The 13,879-nt window shown below is 44.6% G+C and overlaps 1 protein-coding gene and 1 pseudogene across 1 annotated transcript in view; one reads left to right on the top strand and one right to left on the bottom strand.

The window, feature by feature from the left end:
* Positions 1–13,879, bottom strand: part of LOC126188414 (homeobox protein homothorax-like) — a 383,268-nt gene that overhangs the window by 191,696 nt on the left and 177,693 nt on the right. The window contains exon 5 of the mRNA XM_049930017.1: positions 8,973–9,023. Within this exon, the coding sequence (XP_049785974.1) occupies positions 8,973–9,023 (51 nt within the window). The remainder of the gene's footprint in view (positions 1–8,972; positions 9,024–13,879) is intronic.
* LOC126189245 (5S ribosomal RNA) lies at positions 13,270–13,387 on the top strand (annotated as a pseudogene).

Raw genomic sequence — 13,879 nt, 5'->3', positions numbered from 1 at the left:
TTTAATCAAGCAAAGAAGGATTGGAGCGGCGCGCGTCGCAAGCCGCCCCCGACAATAGCGGCAGCAGTCTTCGGCGGCCGCATTGTGCTCTCCGAGGCAAAATTAATAGGCGAGAACAAAGTAAACACGCCCCGCGGCAGACAGGTAGCTTCGTTTGCGAATGTTGCTATTGCGGCGGAGACAGTAATTTCCGGCACATGTCTTTTGCACCGTAAATACGGCGCTATAAGTCATCGCTACATACGTCTCTGACTGTAGAACGGTGGTCGCAGTTGGAATCAAACGCGAGTACAGAGCTGAAACGACAGAACAGTAATTGGACTGACATTTGCCGGTTTTGTGACGTAAACCTACAAAGGAGAATGAATCGGGTGTAGGGGTGGGGATGAGTGGGGGGAAGGGGGACAAGCTGGGCCACATAAGATGGCAAATTAAGTCTTCTTCGAATCTACGAAACCAGCACCTTGGGTTTTAATCCCAGGTAAGAAGTACATTAAAATTCCAACTGATTACGTTTTCTGTTTCCCAGAGGAATGTTTGTCGTAATCGGACGGTGAAATATTTGCTTTTCTAAAAATCACGAAAAGGTGGTTTTACCTGAAATTATATTACTATGTGTTGCCGTTTACCATGCGTCTTCTTCGCGTGTCTTGCAGAATACGTAAACAATAAAACAAAGCAATTTCTATTTATTAGCAATAAAATTAACGCTCTATGCATTCCATTCCAAGCTACATCCTGCTGGTGTCCATAATGTAGCATCAGAGATTATCTTTCCTTTAAATCCACGGCATAAATGTAATGAAGAAAGTTTGCGCTTGTTTACCATGGTGGATGAAGATCAGCAAAGTTTTAATTCATTTAACCGCAGTAAAAATTCGCTAGATTTGACTGTAATAACCTTTATTACTAAGACAATTGGCAACTTTCATCCGCATCAACACATGCTTCTCAATTTCAGCCAAATCAAAGTACAAACCTATTTCAAATCGCTACGAAATTTTTATACCACGTTCTTATCTGCCCATAATGCGTACGAAATCTATAGGCTGAAACTTTCATGTTACCTTCTACTGGTGATACGCAATATTGAATGGACAGCAACAAACACTAACTGTCAAGTACTTCAGAGGTGTCATGTAAGAGAACATGTCTTACGTTCGAATGTCTTCCGATTTCGCAGTAAATGTGTGATCAGCCTGATCGAATAACGGAAAACATAGCTTGACAGGTAGTCGAACGCTCTTAACCATTTTATTGCCTCACTCGGCTTTTATTACAGGTCTCCAGATAAGGAACTTACACTGGAGCGAATAACATAAAAGAAACAGAATCACAAATTTCAATTTTGCATCCCAAAAGTGTGGACGTTGCTTAAAGTTTGAAAAAGAATGAAAAAGTAAGGAAAGGTAAAAGAAAAGAAACGCGATAAGGCTTCCACTGAAAGCGGTGTTATGGGGGAAACCACAAAACGAGGACCGGTTATAAGCACCGAAGTTTTCCCATATATATACATTACTAATGCTCGATCAGCTATGCAGATGAGGCAGACTTTCACTGAATAAGATAGCATAGTTGTCAGTGTGATTGCTCATAATAACTGCTTAAGATGCGTGGACTTACATGAATACAAAATGGCAGCGGCTTTCCGCGACCGGTTTGCGCTCGAAGCGCAGCCGCCGTATAATGCAGGGCACGCCCCCGTTATTGGGGAAGATTATTAAAATACTACTCGCAATGGGCAAACGCATTGCATTCCATTATGCCCGAAAAACTTTTAGCTGTAGCGTAACGACATGTAAACGCTGTTATAACACAAAATGTATGTAACAAATTATCCCTCCCCCAGCCACAGAAAATGTAAAACAGGATACAGAAAAATAGCTCCCGACATTTTTTTCCCCCACCTCACCTTCGTGGGGGAAAAATATAAATGTATTCGTGGGTCATATGGCTTAATGATATGGAGTGGCCGAGATGGGCGATTCTGATTCGACGGAAGTCTCTCCCCACGCCGCCTCCCGCTAGCAGCCCTCCCGCTTTCTGCTTCGCCGTCCTCTACCGCAGGAGAAGAGCGTCCAAAACGGTGCGCAATTTGCAAGTTTAATTCGTGGACGTTCCGGAGGAAAGCCAGCCAGATGCGGCCATCAGCGCTAACCCAGGTATCCATCGATCGCCTCCTAGGAGCTGCGGCAGCGCCTTTGGTGATGGAGCCACACGGCTCCACACGTGACAACAGCTGTAGTTACCTGCAGCCATGCGTCTACTGATAGTAAATGTGTGTACCATTCAATTACCGCACTTCCGACTTTTTTTTACATTCACGAACACTTGCAGTAGATCTTGCAATCGCCGTCCGAGGTGGCCGAGCGGTTCTAGGCGCTGCAGTCTGGAACCGCGCGACCGCTACGGTCGCAGGTTCGAATCCTGATTTCTTTAGGTTAGTTAGGCTTAAGTAGTTCTAAGTGACTGATGACCTCAGAAGTTAAGTCCCATAAAAAAAAGGTTGCAACCAAGAGCACGATGCACAATCCAAACTGATCGCAGTTTCTTCGTTTCTTTATGGGTAACCGTCATTACCGACTTCATGCATATCGTACCAGCAGGGTATAATTGTTAACGAACATTGAATATAGATTTAAATGTCAGGAAGTTGTTTCTGAAAGTATTTGTATGGAGTGTAGCCATGTATGGAAGTGAAACGTGAATGATAAATAGTTTAGACAAGAAGAGAATAGAAGCTTTCGAAATGTGGTGCTACAGAAGAATACTGAAGATTAAATGGGTACATCACATAACTAATGAGGTGGTGTTGAACAGGATTGGGGAGAAGAGAAGTTTGTGGCACAACTTGACTAGAAGAAGGGATCGGTTGGTAGGACATGTTCTGAGGCATCGAGGGATCACCAATTTAGTATTGGAGGGCAGCGTGGAGGGTAAAAATCGTAGAGGGAGACCAAGAGATGAATACACTAAGCAGATTCAGAAGGATGTAGGCTGCAGTAGGTACTGGGAGATGAAGAAGCTTGCACAGGATAGAGTAGCATGGAGAGCTGCATGAAACCAGTCTCAGGACTGAAGACCACAATAACAACAACAACAACGTGAATGACATCGTCCACGGTCTACTGAAAGAAACCGACCGACGTTGGACTTAAGTTGTTAACATAAAACATGAAAATCCCACGGCTGGGTGACAGAGCAGAGATTTGAAATTCCGTCCATCCGAATGCGAATCCATTGCCTTAACCAATAAACTATTTTGCATGGTACAAGCCGAAGTAAACTATCACCCAGGTTTCCATTAATGTGTAAATCGATGAATATTCGTGTGAAGATCAGTGCCGGGGGGGGGAGAGGGCGAAACTGGAAATACACTTTTCACTGACTTCGTGCAAGCAATTGCGTCACATTAGCATGTTCTCTCTTTTAATTAATGTCTTAGTAGAAACTGTCAGGTAAATAGTTTTCACGGGCGACTTCCGGAGCTCCTTTATCATTTAAACAGTTCTGGCGCAGTAAAACAAGTAGGAAACTCATGCACTACAGCTACACCATTTTCTTCGCCAGTTTTGCTAGCGACAGCGAGGTAACCAGAGTTTTGACTCGGATAGATAAATGTTACAGACTGTCACAATGAGCGACTCCGGATTCGAAGTAAATAATGAAATCCATGAGAATTGTACCAGAAATGTTTGACATTGTTGGTAGCGCTTTCGGAAGGGAGGTTTGAGGGATTAGAGTTAACCGTTCCGCTTCCAGCGAGATCATTGCTGACAGAATGCAGTTTCACCTTGTCGAGGCTGAAGAACGTCCTTTGAAACGCCTTCACAACAACAACTTACGCAAATGAAGGAGATCCTAAACGATGAAGGCTAACAGAGATTTCAGTCGCGCTCTTTTAAAATTTGAGTCCAGTGTCTTAATCCGCTGGCCGGAGTGGCCGAGCGGTTCTAGGCGCTACAGTCTGGAGCCGCGCGACCACTACGGTCGCAGGTTCGAATCCTGCCTCGGGCATGGATGTGTGTGATGTCCTTAGGTTAGTTAGGCTTAAATAGTTCTAAGTTCTAGGGGACTGATGACCTCAGAAGTTAAGTCCCATAGTGCTCAGAGCCATTTGAACCATTTTTGTCTTAATCATTGTCTCTCTAAGATTGATGTCTGGGAAAGGCACTTTTTTACACATGCAGCAATCGGTTATTTGTAGCTTTAGTTTCCCTAGATGTCTCAAGGGTAAACTTGTTATAATCTTGTTCACGTTCGGCGCCGCTTCGTACAGCACTCGAAAGAATTCCCTCGACATAGATGAATTCAAATATCGCGCCATGATACGAAGCACGGTCTGATAGTCTATATAAACAGTACTTCAGGTTGGGAGCATCCAGTCACAGATATACTTCTGGTATGGCAGGCTAGTGAGCACAGACTTTGGGGTGTAGGCGATTGTGATGTCACACACTGGGTGCTGAAGTATTTGGCTGAAGGAGGAGACGGCCTGTTTTGCATGTGGCTACCATGAAACCAACTTCTCAGCAATCTGCTGTAATGAAAGAACTTTAATATCAGTGAAACTTCACTTTGACTTGTCATGACTAGCGGTTTAGCGCAATAATTTAAACTTAATTACAAGTTTTGTTTTTGAATCTGTGAATACATCATTATCTGAAGAAACTTAGTGTGTCCTCGAAACTACCTTGGTATCGTTTGCAACTATATGAAATCTTGAATACTCAGAGCGCTTTTACTCCCGTCGTTCATTTGTATACCTTCTCTAAAAAACGAAATGGACGCACTGTAGAATGTTGGCCCTTCGTAGCACAACAAATTTCTGTGCGCAATGACAGGCTCACACGACACTTGGTCGGGTTATGTTATGAATTACGAGACCAATTCTTTGACCAATACGGAATGATGCTGTCTCTCATTTCTCGTGGCGTAAACGAGTTCGCCATATTTCCAGCAACCGGCGATGTTGTCTGCGCTAAATTAGATTACTGTACCAACACACGGTGCTAAGAACGGGACCGCAACTCCGGCGCATCCTCGAGCGCCGGAGAGCAAAGCAGCAAAGTTGAGGCAGCGCCGCCCGCCCCCGCATCTCGGGCTGAGCCCGGCGCGGCCGTCACTCCGCTGTCATATTAGCTGCCGCCCCCTGCCGCCGCCCGCATTCACGCCACGCCGGGCCGCACCGCCTCCCGCCCCCGCGCTAATTTACACCGCAGCTTCTCGGCGATCGCGACGCCTTCATACAACTCAAATGAAGCCTGCCTGCGCTCTGACGTGATCACCAGACGCACTTCTCAGACAAATTGTAATTAGGTGCATGCGCAAGTAGGCCAGTTTCTCAGCTCAGAGGGCACAGTAGGGTTCCTGCAATGTCTGCTTAGTTCCATTCAGGTAATACTTTCTGCGTAGGTAGATGTTCGTATGACTGTGATGACAGGGGTGGTGGTTACGGTATCTTTGTCAATGTAGACGTACAAGACACATCAGTCAGTCATCAATAATGATTATTTTGATGATTTAATTCGTCACGGGAAGCGACTGTTCGCCGTAGCAGTAGGTCTGATGTATGAGGGGCTGTTTTAGAAAAAGAATCGACGAAACACTGGTGAAACATAAACAGGCGCAGTTAGCTCTATACTATATGGAGGACAGTATTAACTTCGTGTAGTTGTCTTGAATTTAGTTAACTGGCTGGTGCTTTTCGAAAACATGACATTACCCCGTACAACAAATACTTTCGCGCGGAAACACGTGATTTATAGCTATATACTCTCTCAAATTTCTTAGTGTCTGTTTCAGGCAAGTATTAGTTGCTTAAACTGTATATTAAACAAATGAGAAACTATTGATGTAAATCGAGTAAATTTAAATCGCTATTTCATTACATATTGTTCAGATTATCCTTTTTGTATAAGAGAGATATTTTAATTCTGCAATACGATGCACTTTACATATAAAAGAAAATGGTAAGCGTAATACAAAAAGTTCATTTGAAACATTGGAAAGCAAAGGAATCTGTACTACCGTGAAAGATACGTAACGTAATTTCTAAACTGAAGCTGTTGTTTTGAATCTTTCAAGAAAATCGTCAATACCATTCTGAAACGAAATGTTTAAAACTAAACTGACGCTTCTCTTATCCATAAAATAAAAGGAAAAACTACTTCAAATCTGAATAGCATGTTATCAGGAAACTGAAAGTTAGCATGGTCGTGGTAGTAATAAGCCGATTCATGGGGATATATTCGACGATTCCGCTATTCATTTTCTACACGCTACTAACTGAAACTTTATCTCGAGAGGGGACAAATCAGTAGGCCGGGAACACCGAAAACTTTCTACATGAACCCGGTTCGAGATCAGATCTATGCGATTCGGGGGGATCGTTCTAGCAACTGAGGTATCCGAAAAGATCTGCGGATGAACTGAAAACATCTTTTCGTATGTGCATCTCTCACACTTTCCCAAACTCAACATAAGCTCTTGGTTCAAATGGCTCTGAGCACTATGGGACTTAACATCTGAGGTCATCAGTCCCCTAGAACTTAGAACTACTTAAACCTAACTAACCTAAAGGCATCATACACATCCATGCCCGAGGCAGGATTCGAACCTGCGACCATAGCGGTCACGCGGTTCCAGACTAAAGCGCCTAGAACCGCACGGCCACACCGGCCGGCCAACATAAGCTCTCCTGAGTTTGACCCATAACTTAATTTTCTCCTTCTGCTATAACCTGCTATTAAATAAATCCTTATGGCGGTTTATCGAACTGAGACTATGTTTACCACCTGAGTTCTTGCCTTTCGTGGAAAACTCTGGTAGTCAGCAACGTTATCTTCCTCTTCTTAGCAGTCGCTACCGTGAGACGATGTGTCTCTGTATGGCGCTATAATGGAATGTAGTTGAACTGAATCAGAAGATGTTAAAGAAATTACATTAGACAATGAGACACTAGAAGTAGTAGATAAGTTCTATTACTTACGCAGCAAAATAAATGACTATGGTCCAAATAGAGAGTAAATAAAGTGTATACTGGCAATAGCAAGCAAAGCGTTTCTGAAAAACAGATGTTTGTGAGCATCGAACATAAAATATCAGGAAGTGTTTTATGGCGGTACTAGTGTGTAGTATAGCCTTGTACGGAAGCGAAACGTGGGCGAGTAATTGTACAGGCAAGAAGAGAAACGTGGTGACTCAGGAGAATGCCGAAAATGTGATAGGTGTTCAGATAACTAAGAGGATGTACGGTAGGGTGGTATCTGTATTTTACAATGACTGTATAGCCTGATGCAATGTTCCTTCGGACTCGCATCGAACTTTGCAGACACTGTAAAATACAGACACTGCGCTACTGTATTTCATGCCAAAGCTAGGCAATCTGACGAGCGTAACAATGTCCCTGTGTAGGAATCATTCGATTTAAATGCAAGCACTATATAAGACGTAGACACTAGAAGAGGGTTGTCCAACTCGCGGCCCGCGGTCTCTACGCAGCCCAAATCAAGTAGCAGCGCGGACACACGCTCTTAATAAAAACATAAAATAAAAAAAATCCATAAAATTCCTTCTATGTAATGTTATGATAAATTAAATATCTTCAATCTGAAACCCCCGCCATGCAAGCTATTCCTTCATTGGGCCGCCATCCCTCTGTTTTTTTAGGTTGGACACCCCTGCGCTAGAACATATGTAAGTTTGGACCGGCCCCGAAAGCGTGCTCGGATGGTAGAGCTATTAAGGCGATCCCTAGCGTAAAAGTCTGGGATCGAGCACCGGTCCGGCACAAATTTTCATATGTTACTAGTCAATCGTGTAGCAGTTGTACAATCGTTTTCGAAGTTTGCAAATGCACTTAATAATGACGTATTTAATCGAATTGGGGTACAACAAAATATGTCGGTTGACAGGACATATCCGGATGCATTAAAGCAATTTTGGTAACGGAGGGAAATGTGAGAAATAAAAGTTATAGGGTGAGATGAATGTTTGAATACAGTAAGCAGGTTGAAATGGATATAGGTTGCTGTTGTCATTCGGAGATGAAGAGAGCTGCACATTATAGAGCAGTTTGAAGACTGCATCAGGTAGTCTTAGGACTGAACACGAATACCAAAACAACCACCACCACCACCACCACCACCACCACCAACAACAACAACAACAACAACAGTGGCACCACAGTTATGTAGCGTACTGGGCTTCGGAACTCTGATCCCGGGAATAACGTAGAATTAATACTGCGCACGTCTAGCAAGTGTTAATGTGACCACGAATAACAAAGCCGAGTCAAGATGGGACGTCCTCGCGTGGTCCAGATGCGTCCAAGTAAAAGGAAGGGAAGGCCGAAACAGGGCGCCCGGGCTCGCTTCCGGCCGGCACGTGTGTCTAATACGACACATCCTGTGCCGCTGGCGGCGGCGTGATTTCCACGGCGTGGGCAACAATTGTCCTACTGTGACGTCACGGCTCTCGAGCCGTTCAATTGGCTGCCCACACGCGCGTGCGGGCTGCGGGCGCCCACGAACGCCGCCGTCTCTCCAGAGCAGACAGGCGGTCGCTGCAGGTGGACGGACTGGCTGGCTGGCTGCTGTGGCTACAGGGCGGGCGTCGTTCCTCATCACCGGCGCGGCGTCGGCAAACAGTTGCGTGCGCAGCTTGTCCTCCCTGGTCTGTCGCGGAGTAATGGCTTTCTGTTTTCTTGAAGTAATCAACTCTGCGGTCGTTCACTAAGTTTCTCAAGTACTTGCGTGCCACTCATCGCTACTTATTACTTCCTCTTGAAACTCACCGGGGGAAATCTCATCATAAACATAACTGAACCTCCTTGTCATTTCTCTCTGCTTCTTCTAACGCATTTCTATTTTTATTGATTTATTTACAAACTCTGAAATTAGTTATCATACAGCTACAGCTTAACAATATAGGCTAAGAGCGTGGATTACCATGTGTGAAACATAACTCACCTTTTCCAGTTCCAGCAGGTGAAACCGAAGTACCTGGATCGCCTGTACCATCTGAAAAAGAAAAACAAACAATTATTTTAATAAACTACGAATACAGAAACTCTAGTGCATAGAAACTTTTCTTTTCAGTACTTCAGTCGGCAGTAATTATTGATTTACTGTGAGGTAAGTAAACACCGAGAGGTTATCAGCAACAGTACCTTACGCTTATCGTAGAGTTACGGAAGTTTCTGCGTCTTAAATCGAACGGCTCAGAGTAAAATGATAGCGAAAATGCGTGTACGTTGCCCCCTGGTACTTGTGGCGATGCTATCCGTATATGAACCCTTTAAGTCATATTGTGGCTCTGGTTCAACATTAACATGCAAGCCATCCGTTAGAGACGGGTAAGACTTCCACAGATCGGAGTATGGCTCCAGGAAAAAAAAAGAGAGGTGTGTGAAATCTTCTAGGACTTAACTGCTAAGGTCATTAGTCCCTAAGCTTACACACTACTCAACCTAAATTATCCTAAGAATAAACACACACACCCATGCCCGAGGGAGGACTCGAACCTCCAGAATCACTACATGCAGCTAAGTACATGGGCATTCAAGTCATAGCTACCGTCGATCAGATCTTTCTTTTTTTTTTTAAATGAATACAATTAGACTGTCTTGCGGTATTCCTCGGTTAAAATTCTAAACGGGCACAGATCGCGTTCAACACACAGTTCACTTTCTAAAGTAACAAGGCAGTCGCTAAACTTAATAGAACACCTGCGTCGAAAACTTATTCGTTAACAACTATTACCTCACTATCCTAGTCCTAGAAGGTCAAACACGGTTCCCAACAAAACTCGAATCATGTGCTTGGATGGATAGATTGCGTGTGGCAGTCATTCAGCGAATTCAGTCATGAAGACAAATCACAGGATCTATGTATTTGCTGTTTTACATACGCCGACGGACACAGAGAAAATAAAATGTGATGAAAACTTGGCCACTGACGCCGCCATGAGGACTATTTGACTGCCGATGAGACAATATTTCTGCCGCCTGCTGTCGAAAATTGATTTGCTTTGTGTCTGAGATGTACCATCTATAATACTCCAATTGATGCTTACACTTAATGAACTAATGTTGAATTCGAATTGCAGTAGTTCTCAGTACGCTTCGCATTCATAGGTAAATGCCGTCGAGTGTAAAGATACAATTAGTGGCGTAACAAGAACATCTACATCTACACGATTACTCTGCAATTCCGAACTAAGTGTCTGGCAGAGGGTCCATCGAACTACCTTCAAGCAATTTCTCCACCACTCTACTCTTGAACAGCGCGTGGGAAAAACGGACACTTTAATCTTACCGCTCGCGCTCTGATTTCTCTTATTGTCTTACGATAATAGCTTCTCCCTGTTTAGGTAGGTGCTAACAATATTTTTCGCATTCGGTGGAGAGTGTTGGTGATGGAAACTTCATTAACAGACCCTGCCGCAAAGTGTTTTAATGATTGCCACCGTAATTCATGTATCATATCCGTGGCATTCTCCCCGCTAATTGGCAATAATATAAAACGAACTGCCCACTTTTGAATTTTTCCGATGTCCTCTGTCAATCTGATTTGATGTGGATCCCATACCACGCAGCAGTACTCCAGAAGAGGACAGACAATCTTAGGACAGGCGTACTATAGACCACATATGTTCTATCTGCTGAGTATTTTGCCAATAAATCACAGCCTCTGGTTCGGTTTTCCAACAACATTATCTAAGTGATCGATCCAATTTAGGTTATTCATTGTTGTAATCCCTAGGGCTGAATTCACGCCCTTTAGATAGGTGTGGTTTATCACGCAACCGAGCCTGACGTGGTCGGTAATCTAATCAAACACCTTCGAGAAACACATCAGTAATCTTGTTACTATCCTGACAGAGGTAATGTGAAACAGCTTCTGTTCCATCTATTTACGTGTGGCCAGCTGTGATGGTGTTCACTTGTTTCGGAAACACTGCTCTTCTAGAGTATGCTCTTATCTTCTTTTGCACAAGCTCCGCACTACAGTAATTAGAATGGTGCGCCAGAGTTAGCTATGTCAGCGCTCGAGAGTGCTCCGTGGCAGAATTAAGTAAGTACAGTCTCGCGCGGAATACGTCAGTTACGGCGCTCGCATATTTGTGCAGTCTGGAATGGCTCTCCAGACGGCGATTGCGGAGACATTTGTACTTGGCTAACGAGCTGCGGCGGATGCGACCTCGCATGAAGATATCGCGAGGCACCTCCGCCAGCGGCCACCTGTCACGTCAATGAGTACGAGCGACGTGTGTCGAAACGCAAACGAGTCCTGCGCGCAGCTCTTTCTAGCCGTGGCTGTCGCGGATAAAATCTGAAAGGCGCAGGCGGGATGCCTTGTACAGCTCGCATGTGGCCAGTGCGCGCCGAGGTCATTAGCTATTCGCATTACACAAGCGCGGAAGGTCGCCGCCGCGTTTGCGTACTCGGCGGGTGCCAGTCAGCGCGACGCGATCGTCTGCGAGCGGACAGCGGCAGACGCTGAGACCACGGAAAGTACAGCACCAGCGGCGGGCGACGCAAAGCAGTCTGCCTGCAGTACACCGCGTTTCGCTGAAATGACGGCTGACCACGTCACAGATATCGTCTCTGATGAATCAAGAATACAGACCTCAATGAATACGATAGTACACGTTTCACGTGATCTTTATATCTGCTGTTTATACAGGCTGACAATTATTGAACTATTTTTGACAATGTTGACTGGAATACTCTCTTTCAAATTCTGAAGGTGGCAGGGGTAAAATGCAGGGAGCGAAAGGCTATTTACAATTTGTACAGAAACCAGATGGCAGTTATAAGAGTCGAGGGGCATGAAAGGGAAGCAGCGGTTGGGAAGATAGTGAGACAGGGTTGTATCCTCTCCCCGATGCTATTGAATCTGTATATTGAGCAAGCAGTAAAGGAAACAAAAGTAAAGTTCGGAGTAAGTATTAAAATCCATGGAGAAGAAATAAAAACTTTGAGGTTTGACGATGACATTGCAATTCCGTCAGAGACAGCAAAGGACTTGGAAGAGCAGTTGAACGGAATGGACAGTGTCTTGAAAGGAGGGTATAAGACGAACATCAACAAAAGCGAAACGAGGGTAATGGAATGTAATCGAATTAAGTCGGGTGATGCTGAGGGAATTAGATTAGGAAATGGGACACTTAAAATAGTGCCTTGTTTTACTATTTGGGGAGCAAAATAACTGATGACGGTCGAAGTAGAGAGGATATAAAATGTAGACTGGCAATGGCAAGGAAAGCGTTTCTGAACAAGAGAAATTTGTTAACGTCGAGTATTGATTTAAGTGTCAGGAAGTCGTTTCTGAAAGTATTTGTATGGAGTGTAACCATGTATGGAAGTTAAACATGGACGATAAATAGTTTAGACAAGAAGAGAATAGAAGCTTTCGAAATGTGGTGCTACAGAAGAATGCTGAAGATTAGATGGGTAGATCACATAACTATGAAGAGGTATTGAATAGAATTGGGGAGGAGTTTGCGGCACAACTTGACCAGAAGAAGGGGTTGGTAGGACATGTTCTGAGGCATCAAGGGATCACCAATTTAGTACTGGTGGGCAGCGTGGAGGGTAAAAATCGAATCGTAGAGGGAGACCGAGAGATGAATACACTAAGCAGATTCAGAAAGATGTAGGCTGCACTAGGTACTGGGAGATGAAGAAGCTTGCACAGGATAGAGTAGCATGGAGAGCTGCATCAAACCAGTCTCAGGAGTGAAGACCACAACAACAATGAAATCAAATCGTCATAACTTCTGAACGGTTTGCGTTAGGATTTTCAAACTGCACGGTTGGCCGCTGGGCTTGATGGGAATTAGTATGCTCATGCGCACGCGCCTTGTTTCATTTGGATGGGATCGTCAATAAGCGAAATTGGTGCCATTTGGGGGACTGGGAATAAGCATTTCGCGATCGAGCAGTCTCTTCATCCTCAACGGATGAATGTATGGTGTGCAATGACCCGTCACCGAATAATCGGTGCGATATTCCTTGATGATACGGTGACTACCGAGCGGTACGTGAAGGTTCTGAAAGATGATTTCATCCCCGTTATTCAAAGTGACCCTGCTTTCGACAAGAGGTAGCTGAACCCCACGATGCAGGAGAGTGTTTGATGTCCTGGAGGAGCACTCTGGCTCTGTGGTGTCCTGAGGCTATTAGCATGGGCCTCGATTGGCAGCCATATTCTCCGGATCTGAGCACATGCAGCGCCTTTGTGTGGGGGTTATATTAAAGATGGCAACGGCCTTGCCGCAGTGGATACACCGGTTCCCGTAAGATCACCGAAGTTAAGCGCTGTCGGGCGTGGTCGGCAATTGGATGGGTGACCATACAGCCCGCCGTGCGCTGTTGCCATTTTTTCGGGGTGCACTCAGCCTCGTGATGGCAATTGAGGAGCTAATCGACCGATTAGTAGCGGCTTCGGTCAAGAATACCATCATAACCACCGGGAGAGTGGTGTGCTGAACGCCCCTCCTATCCGCATTCTTCAGTGAGGATGACACGGCGGTAGGATGGTCTAGGTAGTCCACTCGTGGTGTGAAGACAGAGTGCTTTTTTTTTTATATTAAAGACATGGTGTACAGCAACATCCCCAAAACCATTGCTGAGCTGAAAACAGCCATTCAGGTCATCAACAGCATCGATGTTCACATACTCAGCGGTTCATGCAGAATTTCGCTAATTCGTCTGCGTAACATCATCTCCAATGATGGCAGGCGTATCGAACGTGTCATAACCTAAATTCGAATATCTGTAGTGATGTTTACACGTTGAATAAAATAGGTGCACGCCGTAGTTGTAACTAATTTTCGTTTTTTTCATGTAGTTCAATAATTGCCAAACTAT

The sequence above is a fragment of the Schistocerca cancellata genome, chromosome 5, assembly GCF_023864275.1.
Source record: "Schistocerca cancellata isolate TAMUIC-IGC-003103 chromosome 5, iqSchCanc2.1, whole genome shotgun sequence".
Lineage (NCBI taxonomy): Eukaryota > Metazoa > Arthropoda > Insecta > Orthoptera > Acrididae > Schistocerca > Schistocerca cancellata.
The sequence above is the reverse complement of the archived record's forward strand: the minus strand, read 5'-3'. Positions and strand labels throughout refer to the sequence as shown.